The 16558-nt window shown below is 38.0% G+C and overlaps 1 protein-coding gene across 1 annotated transcript in view; it reads left to right on the top strand.

Annotated features, from left to right (window-relative positions):
• Nucleotides 1-775: 775 nt before the first annotated feature.
• SAMSN1 (SAM domain, SH3 domain and nuclear localization signals 1) overlaps nt 776-16558 on the top strand; it is a 35647-nt gene continuing 19864 nt past the window's right edge. The window contains exon 1 of the mRNA XM_061988668.1: nt 776-910. Coding sequence (XP_061844652.1) covers nt 854-910 — 57 coding nt within the window. The 5' untranslated portion in view covers nt 776-853. The remainder of the gene's footprint in view (nt 911-16558) is intronic.

A 16558-nucleotide genomic window follows, 5' to 3' on the forward strand; every position in this document is an offset into this window, starting at 1 on the left:
ATGAGTTTTACTTAGAATACTCAAAACTTTAGTTTGTTTGGCAAATCAAATCAAGCCAAATTAAGAAGAAATTCAAAGCTTTCTTCATACTTTGGTTTGGTTTTCAAAAGGATATAATGGATATTTGTCATTTTCCTCTGTCTCACTTGTAAGTCTTCTATTAGACTTGTGTTTTCTCCCTGTAAGTTTGTCACCAAATCAAGGCATAGATAGACTGAAAGTGTCATTTCAGACAGTCCAAATTCTGTGGTGAATGGCAAACAATTACTCCACCATGGAAAAAAAACTGATATCTTTAGAAAACTTCCCTTTTCAGCCAAACACTGACTTTCAATCTCATTGCTTTTATTTCATTACTATAGAGTTACAAGAGAAAGAGAGGCAATAAGGGACTAGCTGGACTCTGTACCACAGTGCAGTGCAAATCTGCTGGGGAATAATATCGCTTGGTCTTCTGAACAGCAGCACATTTTTTTCACATTTGAGTTCCAACAGAAGTTGAGACGAAGAGTGCAGCTACTGCCACAAGGCGGAGTGGGTAAAAATGATAGAAGAGGAAGGAATAAAGTCTTCAAACATTCTCACTTTGAGCCTTGTCCTCATTTTCAACTCATCTCCTTAGTGCATCTCTCTGCTTCTTTTCCCCCTCACTTCCTTCCCTTCTTCCTCACTCCTTCCTCAAGCAAAGATTTCAGCTCACTCACCCATGCCACAAAGCAGCTGCGTGAAGTCACATCCTGATAGAATAAGGAACTGTGTAACTGATGTAAGCTTGTGCAGTCTGCTTTGTTGTACTTAGTTTGGTTACGAACTAGTAGCAGTTGCACATCAGTTGAATAAACCTGAATTGAAAATGTTGAAGAGAAAACCATCTAATGTCTCTGATAAGGAGAAAAGTCAAAAGCCAAAGGTAAGAATGTTTATTTTTTTTATTGTCAATGAATAACAATGGGAATTCTTAACAATTTTTAAAAGGATTTCCTATTAAATACTAGCTTCAGGATTTCCTGATGTGCTAGTAAGTGCTTCAGTCAAAAATTTTTTTACTGTGAGGGTGAGGGAGCTCTGGCACAGGGTGCCCAGAGATGTTGCAGTCTCTTCCTCTGGAGGTTTTCAAAACCCATCTGGATGCATTCCTATGTAACCTGATCAAGGTGAACCTGCTTTAGCAGAGGGGTTGGACTGGAGGATCTCTAGAGGTCCCTTCCAATCCCTATCATTCTCTGATAATCTCAGGATTCTATTTGTATATACTTACTTTATAAAAATAATGGTTCAATTCAATGAATTGGAATTGTGAAGCTGCTATAGCTGTGCTAAAGAGTTCTGGTACTGAACTTTGTTGTTATACATTCTGTATCAGTCTTTTAACAGAAAAGCTTACAAAAATCCCCTCTCTCCCTTTCATCTATGCTGAAAAGGAGTGAGAGAATCGGTGAAGAATTAGGAAAGCTCTTAAATTTGATCCTTATTTTAATAAATTTCATCATCATAAGCAATGGAGGGGAATACACCTACCAATCAATGTTTGTCATCTTCACTTTTTCTAGGAATGATTATATTTTAATCCTGAAATAAATACTTTGAATAAATTGATAATATGTTACACTGGACACTTTCCACACTCTGGAATTGCAAGAACGAGAGTGTAAGTTTTGCAAGATGCGTAAAGGTGTGTCCTGTGCTAGTAATTTATTTTTAGTCCCTGAACTGGGTGCAAGTTTTAAGCCTGAAGAGAAATGGCTACTGCTAGGCCTGATCACATCGGTATCCATTTCTATTTCAGTTTGCAAGTGCTGAAAATTTAAATAAGAGATTAAAAAATCCTTTTAGTATATCTGCTCTCAGTAACTTACTGTCTCCCCGTTTAGAGAACCATCTTCTCATTGTTTGGGAATATATCTAGTTTAGTGATTTCTAGATCCTAAATATTACTGTAGACACTATTTCAGTAGGAATGTATTCTGGTTTTACTTAACATTGGCTTTTGTGTATTGCCCTTGCAATTTTAGAGCATGACTCATTAAGAATTGAGTGCTTTCTGCAGATGCTTGTTGAGAGGCAGGGATGAGCTCACTCATGTATTTGGAATACATGGAATTAACTTTCCATGTATTTTAATGGTTTTTTTAAGTATTATTTCACATGTTGGTATGGTATGTGTCTTCTGTTCAATCATCATACTGTTTTTTGAAGACAGGGCAGAAATACAATTATCATGTAATCACCCTATAAATTAAGCAAGAAATGACAGGGATAAAATGTGTCTAACCAACTCAACTGAGTGTCAAATCTGCTGAAGCTTCTGTGCTGGCTGTGTCTTGTTGTACATGTTTACAAAATTGGAAAGGTCTTGGTGAAGTGGTTCAGAACGTCTTTCTACCTCAGTAGTGTGCTTTAAAACACTTCACCTAACATCATCTCACTTTTGCATGGAACTGTGTAAACTTTCCACAGTGAGAATGCTTTTGCTATGCAATTCACAAAAAAGGCATGGGAGGAGACAGCCTCATGTCACATTGAATAGAAAACTTAGCTTGCTGTGGCACGTTTTGAAACGTGCGCTGTGGAAGCAACGTAAGTACTTAAGTTGCTTAATAGTGGATTGAGTAACGTGGGTCCTTACCTTCTGACAGAAGTTACAGGATTTCACAAGTGACTTCCCCACATCACTTCCTGGCTGCCCCTGGTCTGTACAGGCAACATTTGGTACCTCCTCATTCTTCCACGGAAGAATGCCACCGTCACTTGAGATGATGCCATTGTGGAGATCTTGGGCTACCTCACATTGTCGTTAGGCAACTTAGATGTCCCAGCATTTCCAGCATATCAAAATGGGACTGACAGAAGACCTATGGGAGAGCCAGAAGGTCTGGAGTGTTCAGCTAAAATCAGGTTTGCTAGCTTAGGCCCTCAAAGAGGACACTAAAAAGGCCAGTTGTACTTATCACAATTGGATGAACATCTGTGTTTTAATTCAAATGTTTCACTGGAATTTTCTTTTTAATCCTTTTACTTTGATTACTTTCTAATGTGAAGAATGTCAGCATCTAGTTATGTTTTTTTGATAAAGATGAAAGAATACCATGTAAATTGGTGTTAAAACCTTTCTCAAGACAATTTACCATCCCCGCATAAAGCCTCTAGTAATGGTGGACAAGACAACGACCAGTGCAGGACTAATATGGATTTTCAGTATCTAACTATCAGTTCTCTGCATGACACACATTTACTTCATTGGTTACTGTGATGCCTAAGAGACTTCGGCAGATACATTAGGTCCTAAGCAGAAAAAATGAAGCATCTTACAATTCTTAGTATCCGCTATGAAAGGGCTGATACTTGCCCATTGCCATGAAATAGTAATGTTGCAGGTTGTTTAATTATACAGCAGTATTTCTATAGTGCTGTAGTCATGAAAATAACTTGCATATTGGTCAGCTTTTGTATATATATGAACACATGTAGCCACTATATACTTTGCATGTAAACTAAATAAATAAACAGTCATTGCTTGTGTCATCCCAGACAAATCAGGGAGATAAATGTTTTCAAAAGACATACTGGAAGGATTCTGATCCTTTACCAATTATCCTTGTAGCTGCACATGCTGCTGTGGAACTGTACATTTACACCTTGTATATCAACTGAGAACCCGGTTAGTCGAACTATAAAGGAAAGGTCCTAAGTCCTAAAAATACTCTGCTTAATATTGAAGTAATTCAATATTGAAATATTGAAGGGCTAAGCTGTCTATTTCAAGTCTGTCCAGCCTAACCTATCTAAGCCTAAGCTAGCCTAAGCCTATCTGTCTGTCCAGGATCTGAAATGACTTTCTATCGCAACAAAGTCTGTGCATCTCCCATCAGGGCACCCACCAAGAGGCAGCTCTCTCAGTCCTTCCTTTCAGTCCTCACCAGCCCTCCTTTCTTTTTTTATCAGATGAGACGTGGCTTGGTTTATATGTCATAGCTGTTTTGAGATGCAGTATTATTTGTGGCCAGGTAGGTCAAGCAAACAAGGTCTTGTACCTGGTGCTGAGATTTCTGTTCATGCCTCAGCTCCATCATTCAACTGAAGAAAGAACATCACTGCAGAAAGAACATCACTCCCACATCACTGGAGTTTCAGTTGCAGAGCAGGAAAGTACTGTACCAAGTGGTGAGGGGAAGGATAATTTGTTCCAGCTATGAGTTTGCGCAGTCTCCCACCACCCCTTAGAGGGCTGGGGGCAAAGGGAGCAGTTGACTTAAAGGATAAAATAAAGACCCCTAAAATCACTTGGAAGCAGAAAGATGGTAAGAAAAAACATTCTAAGAAATGATACAGGATCTGATGTCTTTTATATATTCTTCAGGCAACACCATATCATAGAATCATAGAATCATAGAATCATGGAATGGTAGGGCTTAGAAGGGACCTCTAGAGATCACCTAGTTCAACTTCGCTGCTAAAACAACTCCACCTAGATCACGTTGCACAGGGATGTGCCCAGGTGGATTTTGAAACCCTGGGCAGCCTGTTCCAGTGCTCTGTTACCCTCACAGTAACACTGTTCAGCATTTTCAGCTAATCTAGGTTCCACTTTGCAATGTTTTACACAGGTGCAAATGATAATGAAAGGTTCAAACAATCATCTGTAAAACACCCCTGCATTGTCTTGACCACTTCACAGGATGTAATGTGCTGGACACAGTCTAGTCCTTTCTGTTTCTCTCTGTCAAATTCCTATGGACATAGTAAACTTGAGAACTGCCTGATGATTCTTGGCTTTCCTTCAAGACAGGCAAAGATGACTTTGTGCCATTTTTTCTGGCTTGACTGAAGGGAGTCTTGTGTCATTATTCCACATGACAGTTGATCTGTGTTTATGCTAAAGGTTTGAGACTGATGTTTGAAACTGAGCTTACTGCTGGAGTGTAAGACAATTCAGGGTCAATGCCTGTGCATCTTGTTTGGGCAAAAATACATCCAAGCTTCTAATTAAATCAATATTCACTACCTTAGGTAATAAACTATTATTTGTTTTCAGGGTTATGAGAAAATGGTAACAAATCCAATGGGATGAAATATTTTAATGTGCAACTTCGTTCCCAAGTACTATTTCATACCAATATATTACCAATATTTTTTTTTGTAAGATTTAAATGAAATCCTGCCTGCTTGAAAATCAATGAAATGTTTGCTATGGACTTGAGGCCAGTATTTCCCCTTTTCACATATTTGTTACTGAAGGCCTGATTCGGGTTCTGAAAACACTTAAATGAATAAATTAACTGTGATCCCGTTGATTACAATGGAATTTGTCACTCAGATAAAGTTTATCACTTGCCTAAATGTTTGGAGTCTATAGTGCAGACAGAAGCTATAAGCAAGTTTATTATTGTTTTTTTTTCTTAGATAGTGGCTTGTGACTCTCCAATGCGGAATACTTATTAAAGAAAACAGAAAATAGGTACAGCAAAACTAAACACTAAAAATAATCCAAGACATAATTAGATCATCAGTAGGACAATATCTGCAGTGAAGAGATTGCTCAAAAATTTATACTTGAATGGGGAAAGCTGAGAGTTTTAATTTTATTTCAAAGGTAAAGATTGGTAGAGTTCTGAAAATAGTAACTTTTATATTCTTTTCTTTCCCACTGAAATTTTGATAGCATAATAAATGAGTCACTGCTAGTGTCACAGATGCTAATTTTTACAACCATGACTGAAGTTTCCACTTGCATTTCATTCTAACAATGATGAGAGGTAATGAGTTGATGATAAGCTGTTTTCACTGTACTGCCCACTGTGCAAGTTTATGCTTATAGGCAAAGATGACACATAGTTCTGTCGTTAAAGGTCTTTACTGTATTGTGTCTTGAAGAAAGACTGTTTGTTAAAATCCACTTGAACTCTGTTGAATAAGCAGAAATGGATGACAACATCTGGGAAGTAGTTTTAAGAACCTGGTTTATAGTGGAAATACCTGTGGGCCTTCATCACAGAGAGTTCAGAGAAAGAAAAAAATTATGCTTTTAATAAACATGCATATGTAGATGGGGAAAAAAGGAATTGCAGGTGACACTTCAAAAGGTGTTTCCCATCTCCCTCAGGCTTCATAAAAAAAAAACCCAACAAAAACCTAGAACAAGGTTAGAGTTAACCTTGGGTTATTTTTCTTGTGTGAGTGGAAGGCTCTACAGTCATATTTCTATTCTTATCTCTGGTATTTTTTCTTCATTTATATTAACATCTTGCTTCTTGATCATCAGTCAATTTTTATCTTTTCCTTTCAACAGCTGTTTCAGAAAGTTATTTGTGTCTTAATGTACATGTTAGCATATCTCTTCTAGTTAGGTCTTGAAACTCAAGGAATCTTGTTTTCTCACCAGAAACTAATTTTCCAGGATCATTCTAGTGAAAGAATAGCCATGTCTCTCCTGCCTCTTGCCAGCAGGCTGATTATGATGCCCACAATCCACATTTCGATGCTCAGATCAATACACAATCTCACTGAAAGCTCATACCACTCTTTGACTATGTCATGTGTCAAAGGAAGAAATTACATCTGTGGCTTGGTCCAGTCCTGGCCTCTAATATGTGTTCTTTTTGATTACAGCAACTTTTAAATTTTCATCGACTTTGAATAAAATTCAAGTATTTTCTTATTTCTTCCCTCTCTTGGTTTTCCTTCACTAATCAGGCTTGAGTTCTTAAGAGCAGAATGTTTTAAAACAAGTGAAAGCAAATTTCCCAAAGAGAATATTTTCACATTAATAGTCCTTTTGCTTAGAGTAACAAATCCAGTTTGGATCTTTGTTTGTTTTCCTAAACAAGCAAGACCATTTCAAGAAGTATGTCTGAAGCACCTTCTCCAGCCATTTTTAGAAATTGGACTATCAACCATATAATTTATATTTGTACTCTCTGGTAAATAATGTAGCACAACTACCAAGGTGACGTAAATCAACACTGGTTTCTTTCCAGTCCTTTAAAGAGCTTTATAGAGTAATTGACTTGCTTCAGTGTTGTGTTTCTAGGAAATACAAAATACCCCAAGTTAAGCACTGGCCAGGATATCTGTCATTGCTGGAAAAAAAAGCATTAACTATGTATGGGTAGGAGAGGCAGAGGATGTGGCCTACAGTTTTCTGTGTATTTCGACACTCTTCTAGTAATGTGTCATAGCATAAATTCAGACTGAAGTAACTAGAAAGCCATGACTGGCCCACTTGTATAAGCATTTTTTGGGTGGGTATAAACACTTTAGCCAGAAGAATCAACTCATTGATCTGTGCACAGAACCCCTTGACTATACTCACTCCGGAGAAGGAAAAAAAAACAACCACAAAACTCTGGGTCTCTATAATCACAATACGCCTTAACCTTTACCTTCTGAAAGCTTGCAACAGAGACAGTAGGAATTTTTCACTTGTTAGAAACAATTATGCACTCTTCCACAAATTAGTAAAGTCTGCATTTCTGTTAAGTCTTTTGCTGCTTGGCATCAGGCTACAGACTATATATACTTTGAATATTTTGCAAGTCATACGCCCTTTAAACCATCCTAATGGAAAATTTTGGGTTGTGCACCAGATGGTGTGTTGTATGTGTGTTGATATTCCACAGAAAGGCAAATGACCATCTACTTTTTTTCCCTAGTGAAATCCACTGTATACCTGCTTGCTCTTAGTTTCTGAGCTTTTCATATCTTATTCCACTTCCAATGCACTCAAGAGCATGTTCTTACTTTTTTTCTTCTTCCCAAACTTGAGGTTGAAATTCCAGCCTAGGGAAAAGTTCAGAGGTTCTTAACTGCTTCAGACAAGCTGCTTCTCTGACTATACATGTTAGATACCATACCACCACTTTTTACCCCATACCCCTTTGGTTTATTCCACAGATACACAGAAAGTTAGGTAACAACTTCACCTGTGCACAGTCTTCAGGGTGCTTAATTGTCAGTCGTAATATCTACTGACATCTTTCTAGTAAGCTAAATGTCAACACCAAGGTGTCCGTCATCTCTAAGCATCACCCAGTAATGCAGCTGACAAGCTTTGTCTGGGAAGATCTGGTGATCTGTTTTGCACCGTTATGTCTTCTGGATGGAGTTTTAGTCCCTTTCCTACCCTTATATGTCTGAATCTTTTATCTTCTTCACAACAACTGAGTAACTTCATACTCCTGTACTTGATTTCTATGGGATGCTGAATGATTACTTCCTTGGGAACTGTAGGAAGTTGTTAAGTTCCCCTGCTTGGTCATGCTGACCTCATTCAGAAGGTGTGATAGATTTCCTGTCCTTTCAGGTACGTTTAAGGGCAAATGAGACACGACATTACTGGAATACTTGAGTACTTGTGTTTCTCACAGCTTCTTCAGGGAGAAGAGAAGCACTAGAGGAGTGCTGTTCAATCAGAAACCATGGAAAAGCTATGATGTGGCTTCATGTGTTCCCTCTACCATTATGTTTGGGATAGAGATGGAGTTTTGTCACTGAGAGCCTGAAGCCAGGAGATAAAGGAATTGTCTTCACTTAGCAACAGCACAGTCAAAATCAGATGTGTGAAAATGAGTTGAAAAAGTGACCAAGACAGCTGAATGAATTCATACAGCTTGACTCTGCTGCCTTTACCTGTGCAAAGTGGATACTGAGCTTTACTGCTCACAAATTGCTTTCACTCACCACAGCTTCACTGTTTTTCTCTTATCTCTCTGCTTCCTTTTTTTTTTTTTGAGATCAGATGTTAAGTACAAAAGCTGCTTCACAGAGCTGGAAGGAGGACTTGGTTTGTTGATGGATGAGGACCTCTGAGTCTGTGTAGAGGCTTCATGAAATGCCTGATAATGGTAGAACACGCAATCAGCACTAGTCGTAAATATATGGCAAAGCACTTCTGATATTGTTTAGTGGAGAGATTATATTAATTTCTTCCTGACTCTGTAATGGTGCTTATATTTGCTCAATTAATGTCTCTTGCTAGTTGTAGAAAAATGTTTGAAAACTATTTGTTTGAGATTTTAGTTAATATCTGAAGGAATGTGAAGAGGCAACATGTACCTACCTGTTTATGAAAGGTTAAAACTTTGTAGCAGGCACAGTCACTTTTGCAGTGATAAGACGAATTTGAGTAGGATTTGGATTATAACTTTGAATTTCGGGTTCAAAGGACATCTCAAAGCCCTCACTGCTGTCTGTGCCTTGGTAGCATGATCTTATTGGTGTCTCTCAACTACTCCTGGTTTTCATAGAGGTTGTGGGAGCAGGGAAGGGGTGAAAAGGCCAATCTCCATTTTGTCATGAATCAGAACAGAAACACACTTCAAGCATCTGGTACTTTTGTTTTTCATTAGATGAAACTGTAGTTTTCCACTGAGCTGTGATCACAGTAACCTCATGTCACAGACATAACTGAACAGAGAGAGAGTGGAATTGATGTACTCCTACTAGACTAGTACCATTTGCTGTGTCCAGTACCGCCAGTGAGCTGCTGATTGTTTTAATTCCTTTCTGATGTGAGTGACCTGAACAGAATCAGGATGCTATCTTGTCTTCAGATTACTAGATTTTTTTTTTTTTATTCTTGGAATTGCAGTCATACAATTTACACAACAAGGAAAACCCAGAATTTAACAGACCATAACTTCAAAACCCACGTGGATGAGTTCCTGTATGACCAACTCTAGGTAGTCCTGCTCTGGCAGGGGGATTGGATGAGGTGATCTTTTGAAGTCCTTTCTAATCCTTAAGAATCCTTGATTATGTGATAATTTTTGCATTAAGAAGCATTCTTACATAGCACTAAATCACTAGGAAACCCTGAGCTGGAAACCTTTCTGCTTCCATACTGGTCCAAAACCAAAAGCTTGTTGAATTTATGTTATGAATTCAAATTTGCAAAGAACATATTTTAGATTCCCAGGCATATGCTGTGCAAGCATGTCCAGTTTTTTAAGCCTACCAGACTGCAATGAAATGCTTTCTTTAACTGGACAATAAAGGTAACCTTGGCCAGTGGATAGCAATAAGCCAATGTTGGAACACAACCTTCTGACAAAGGAGGATACATGAAGGAGGAAAAATGGTGACACCAGTCATCATTTTAAAAGAGTCAAAAGTTAATTCACTGTAATAAGTATAGTCTTTTTTTTCCTCTTTTTACTTTTTTTTTCTCCCCAAGATAAAAATAATGTAAATAAATGGACATATAGATTTGGTGAAACACTAAAATTCACAGTGACTGATGATGGATACTGCACTGAATTTTGCTTCTCTACTGTTGTGCATCTCCATTAAGGCAATTTCAGCTAATCTCACTATGGATTCATTAATCAAGTGTAGTCAGGATGTCTGAAGGGAGATAATGAGGGGAAAAAAATGTCCTATTGTTTGGATCTTCTTCTTCAGTTAGTTTGTTTATCATGTTCTATAATATTTGTAGCCCGATAAATAATTTCCAGTCACAATTAGTTATCATAACAGATGACTAGCACATCGTTATTTACCTATAATTTCAAAATTATCCCATAAATACATCAATTAACTCTGTTGTCTCTTTAGATTGCATGTCTATGCAGATTTCCAGCCTGCAGTATTAACAATGAAGCAGAAAAAAGGTGGACCAGTAGTATTTTGAAATTTTCTTCCTTTTAGCCAAAAGTGCAAACATCCATGGAGATAAAGTCCCTAATCCTACATCTTTTTCTTTAAGCACTAACATCTTAAATGCATACTGCAGTATCAGCAGTCTCTTAGTGCCTTTCAAAACTTCTCTTCTAAAAAGCCTAAGAAAAGATTTGCTCATTTTTTACTCATTTTTTACTCATTTAGGATTACATACTGTATATCTGCACCACATAAAGCTGTCACTGTATTACTTTAAAAAAAAAAATAAAATTTGAAGTTCCAAGAGCCCAGTGGGGTTGGAGACTGCTGAAGATGTGAATGTTTATAAGCTCTGTGATATTAACTGCAGCACTCAACCTCAGGTGACATAAAGCATGCAAAAAAGAACTTTCTGTCAGTTTTATTATTTCTAAAAAGGTTCTCCTTGAAAGAGAAGAGTGACCTTGCTCTGCTGAGCTGACATATGCCACTGAATTAATGGCTAAGCTTTGCTGTAGGGAAGCTTGCAGAAACATTACAACTCCAATGGCTGAGTTTGCTGTGAACATTAATCAGGGGAACCAACATGATGTATCAAGCACTCATTTAAAAGTAATAAAACTAACTCTTTCCCTCCCCTCACCCCAAGTTTCTTAGAATTAGCTTATTGTTGGTCATTACCTGTTATCAAGGGTAAGAGTGCAGGACGACAGTAAAACTTGTATAAGAGTTTGCTTACTCTTTAGAAAAAACAAAAATGCTTTTGGGATGGTCAGACTTAACTGTGACTTAGAGGTGATTTTTTAATCTTATTTCCTTCTGGAAGGTCATTTAAAGGAGCACCTTCCACTGAAAATGTGTCTCTCCCTAGCAAGGCATGCAGAAACTGCCTTTCATTCTCAGTGACTCCCTGGGAACAGGACTAGCTCTCCTGTCATGCATGAGCAAACAGTAAGATAGGCAAGGAGGCTCTCGCTGCCATCAAAATAACCACTCTGAATAGCTCAAAATAATAATGAATAACCACTCTCAAAAAATAATAACGAAAAACCACTCTGAATAACTCAAAATAACCACAAGATCCTTTGATCTTGTATGGTTATGGTATGATAGTTGAGTTGCAGAGGGTCTGACCAAAACACTGTCATGCCAGCCAAGAGTATTTTTTTCTGACTGTCTCCTGTTGCTTCGCTCTGGGGTGGACAGGCAAGTAGTGTGTTGCAGTCAGCAGCTGTGGTTGCCTGTCAGGCTTGCTGAAAGGAACAGCCAAGCTCTCAGGCGTGCTGAGTCTACCTGAGCTACTCTGCATCAGCTCTATGCATAATATGGTGAAGGCAGGAGGCTCCTTATCTCCCTTTCTGGTCTGGCATGGGAACACTCATGGTAGCTACACTCCCAGCTCCTCTGGGGAAGTAGACCAGCTGTCTCACCACATGTGTGCTGAATAGGCATGGGGCCCACTTTAAAACTCAGCCCTTGGAGGCTTTGTGCTTCTCAGTTCCTCTTTGGGCATATATGTGTTCGTCTTCACTTAAAGATTGCAAACACACATGTGAGTAATCTCTCTCACAAAAGAAATCCACCTGGAACATGCAAGGTCAAGACCTAGATAACACACAGCATTCATAAAATCATACTGTGTAAGTAAGCAGGGGAATGGACTTTAATTGAAGCAAGGTGATTTGGTTTTAAAATATGAGAATTCATCTATGAATTCACCTTGTTCAGAGAAAATTCACCTTGTTCACTGCAATGCTTAGGTAGTGTTTTACCAGTCTTTACTCAGACAACACTCCCCTTTACTGCAGTCATGAGTCTGTAGAGGGTGGATTTCCAGGCTTCTCCTCAATATTTCTGATCATGTGTAAATGAAGGGTAAAAGAAGGAGAACAGGGAAGTAGATGTGCACATCATGCCAAGTCCTTAACTGTCATTTTCATAGCTCCTCTGAGTTTGTCACACATCCTTAACCTTCTTTTAAAGTCATTTTCTTTTCATGGTTTTGTGTGCTACTGAAAGTCACTTTTAATTAAATGTCATATAAATAATAAAGTCTTAATTACATAATTATTGAAAATACCTGTGTGCACACTCCTAGAATTGGACAGACTGCCAGAGGAGCACTTGGAGTGACTTTTCTCTCTGGGAACTGACAGTGCTCTGCAGCAACTGGTGAGGAACGATGGTGCTCAAAACTCAGGGTGAATCTATGTTTAAAAGAGGAAGAGCCACCTCCCTTTGCCTTTGCACACTTTTCATCACTCAGTTGCAAGAAACTTTCTTAGTGTTAAGATTGATACTTCTAAAATTGCTTCCTTATTTAGCTCCTCACAAATTTGTTTAAACAACACGGCACATTTTTTCACAGATAAAATTGCTTTTTTTGCACAGACTTCCTACATGGCTTACAGACCTTACAAATCATCTCATTCTGATTTAACTACATGAACAGTAGCTCCTCCCTTGCTCTCAGCTGCATCAGTGCCTTCCCTGAGCAAAGTGCCCTTTGAAAGCACTTGAAAACTGAGTTTCTAGTGGAAACTCTGACATGTGGGCTGGGTTATCAGGAACTATATTCTTCACGTCAGCATTGGCTCCAGATTGAGAGACTGAGGCTGGTGTTGGATAGAGGTACTGATAAAACAGACTCTTTGGAGAGCGAAGTATGTTGACCTGGAAGAGTGTTAAGTACAATTAACTCATTATTTTATACACCTTTTCTTCTCCAGTCACTTTCTGTCATTAAATTTAGCATGTTTGCCCTGGTGCTTCATGGTTGCACTTCTGTTAAAAGACCACTTTGCTCCCCTCTCCCCACTTCCAAGCAGTTACTGAATACCAGACCATGATAGCAACCAGACTTTTATAGAGTCATTTTTAAGCCAGTTAAAAATGCCATTTCAGTAGATTGCCCTATTTGAGTTAGCAAGAATAAGCTGTATCTTTTTTATTGCTTTTAACTGGCAGAGTACAAGGTTTAGGCCGGGTTTCGTGTGAGCTATAAAGTGTGAGTATTAATAGCTTGGTTAGTGGTCAGAAGTTCTATATGTGTAACTAATGTGTAAATAGGAAAAAGTCCCTGAGGTAGGTAGATCACTATGTTTTCTTTTTTTATATATTTTTCTATTACTCTTTGGAGAGCTACTGAATCTTATACGCAAATTCTCATTCTTTACACAGAAGCAAGGAGAGATTGTTTTGTTTCCACAGAACATCCCAAATGCTAAAAATTGCCTTCTGGGAAAGTAGGAGGCTCTTTCTTTGATTATCTATGCAAGAGGACAACCTAGCAGAGTGGCAATATTCATCCTGACTTTAGTAACTCTTAATTTCATTCTCTGAGTAGTCTCTTCATTCTTGAAGAAAGGGACTAGGAGCATCGGAAAATAGGGGAAACAAATCAAATCCTGAGCTCTGCTTACTTCTGTTGATGAAGGAGACAAGCACAGACTGTCGTCTTAGGAGATGCTGTTGGTTCTGAGCAGAGAGAGAGGAATACAAATGTCTGTGGCAGGCGAGGAAATTGGGCAACATGCTGAGCTCCCTTTTTGTTACTCTTAGTGACTGCATTTGCCCCTATACAGCTTATATGGTCTGTGTAGTCTAAGGATAAATGGAAGCTAAAAATGAAACTGCATGGAGAAATATTAAATGATTTACTTGTGTGAGAGGGTCAGTATAAAGCCATTGCATCATATCAGACTTAAAAGCTATTTTGAATAGGACTTGAAGCAAAACATAATGGGTCAGAATTTCTCACAGCAGGGAACCAGATCTCTGAGCAGTGTGAATTGTCCAAAGGAAAATATGTGATGAATATCAACCATAATGATTATTTAGCGGGATAACTGCTGTCAGTTTTGGCTCAAAGGTTGTCTTTAGACATAGAAAAGCTCTGACTAGTTTGTCACAAGAACTAACTCACTTCTTCTGTGATATGCCCTACAAGAGAAGGATATTTTATAACAGAAAGACAAGGATTGCAGAACCTCTTCTTGTAGATTTTCTATTTGTGTACCATACTATTTTCTGGGGGAAAAAATATGTTATTTACAGAAAGACGAGATCACCAACTGTGGATTGATCATATTACAAAAAACGGTAATTACTCACTTAAAATGATTATTTAAGGGTCCAGGATTTCAGGGAATTTCAGATACAGGGAAAAGATGAAAGAAGGATTTAATACACTGAAAAATATCTTTGATATTTTCTGTTGTGCTAATTTGGTATACCGAAGGGGAAGGGATGAAAGTTAATGCATTGATTTCTAGAAATGATTTGATCATTCCTTATGTGGAAAAGGGAAAGCGTTTCTCCCCTGCCCATGCTTCCATTAGATTTTACTGAGCAAATTTGTATTTGCTTAACATATCCATTGGTAGCTCTTTCATGAATGCAGCCAGAAAAATCACTTAACTTTATAGGATGCTGAATACTGGTATCAAAAGTCAATAGCATATTTTCTCCTAGAAGCTTTGCATTTACTTTAAATCTTCTTTTCACCTGGAAATAAGACCTGTCATATCTTCTCAAAGTAGGTGTTCCCTGACACTAATGCAGTGACTGACACTACTGAAAGTAATCATTCTGTTCCCTTTGCAGCCCAGAGCACCTAAATCCACTTTTCTTTATCAGTATAATGGGGTTGAATTCATTTTTAAAAGGTGGTAGGTATTGATTACTTAATGGAAAAAGTTAGCATAGCGAATTGCTGAAGCAGTCCTATTTAGTGCTCTCCAGTGCAACAAGACCATTACCTAGAGTAGTCGAAATCATCCTGTAACCCTTATTAATATTTGATAGGGATGAAGCAACATTGAAATACACTAAAAAATAGCCCGAGGCTTCTGCACATGTAGGATAGCTGTTTCAAAGGTTGAAAAATAACCGGTTTCCCTGTGCCACAGCTGTTTATAGGTAAGATGAACAATAAACAATGTTTTTTTCCTTTTGTTCCGCTTAGTTTTTTTCCTCGTTTTATTGTATTTGCAACACATCTGCACTTTAGTATACAGTTATTCCTCCTAGACGTCTTGAAGTGATTGAATGAAACAGAAAGGTCAGTGTATGTTTGGAGATTACTGGGTTAGACCATTTTATACTTATCCAGTATTGCTGTGAATCCCAGCCTCCCTCTTTCTATCCCTCCCACTTGTGCTGCAGGGAACATTTGGCTGGGTTGACAAGCCAGTGAAAGGTGTTAATCCTGTCTAATAGAACCATAATCCTTGGGGCTGTGTTTTTATATCATACTATTGAGCTAACCCCTTGTCACAGAATATTGTTCATCTACTTAATAGCAAAGTTCTTTATGGGAATTTTAGATAAAATTAAAGTGTACAATCAAAATTATCCTTTGCAATTTCACAGAGTAAAAACAAACAGATAAACCACAATGTTTAGCCAACAGAGATTTTCAGAGAGATTACAATCAATTATGAGGAGAGCTACATAACTTTTTTTTTTCTTCCCTCAGTGAATAGTAAACGGTATTTTATTTGTCCAAAAATATTCATAAATCTGGGTCAGCTTCTTCAAGTAACCTTTGGCTGGAAATATTTTTCAGGTTAAGTGTGCTTAGAAATATAGTGAAAAAAAATAAATCTTCTTCTCTTAAGCTGCAGTGGTCAGAACGTGGACTCAAAATATGGGTACACTTTGATCTTCCACCTGGCTGTGCTCAGGCCTCTCTCACTGCTATATCCACATAATTTTTTTTTTTTTAGGGGGGAAGGTGGATAATAGATAAGTGTGGGAAAACAGGGAAATGAAACAGGAAGGAGCTTTTATTTACAGTTTTGTTCCAGGGGATGCTGATATTCTTCTTCTCAAATGGAGACTTTAAGACAAAGTATTTACACATGGTTTCCCACAGCTTTTCTTTGTCATATTCCTACTCTCCCCCACCCCAAACTATTTTTAATTTAAAAGTGACTGTTTGGTAAGAGATAAAGAAGCT

The sequence above is a fragment of the Colius striatus genome, chromosome 1 (assembly GCF_028858725.1).
Source record: "Colius striatus isolate bColStr4 chromosome 1, bColStr4.1.hap1, whole genome shotgun sequence".
Classification (NCBI taxonomy): Eukaryota; Metazoa; Chordata; class Aves; order Coliiformes; family Coliidae; genus Colius; species Colius striatus.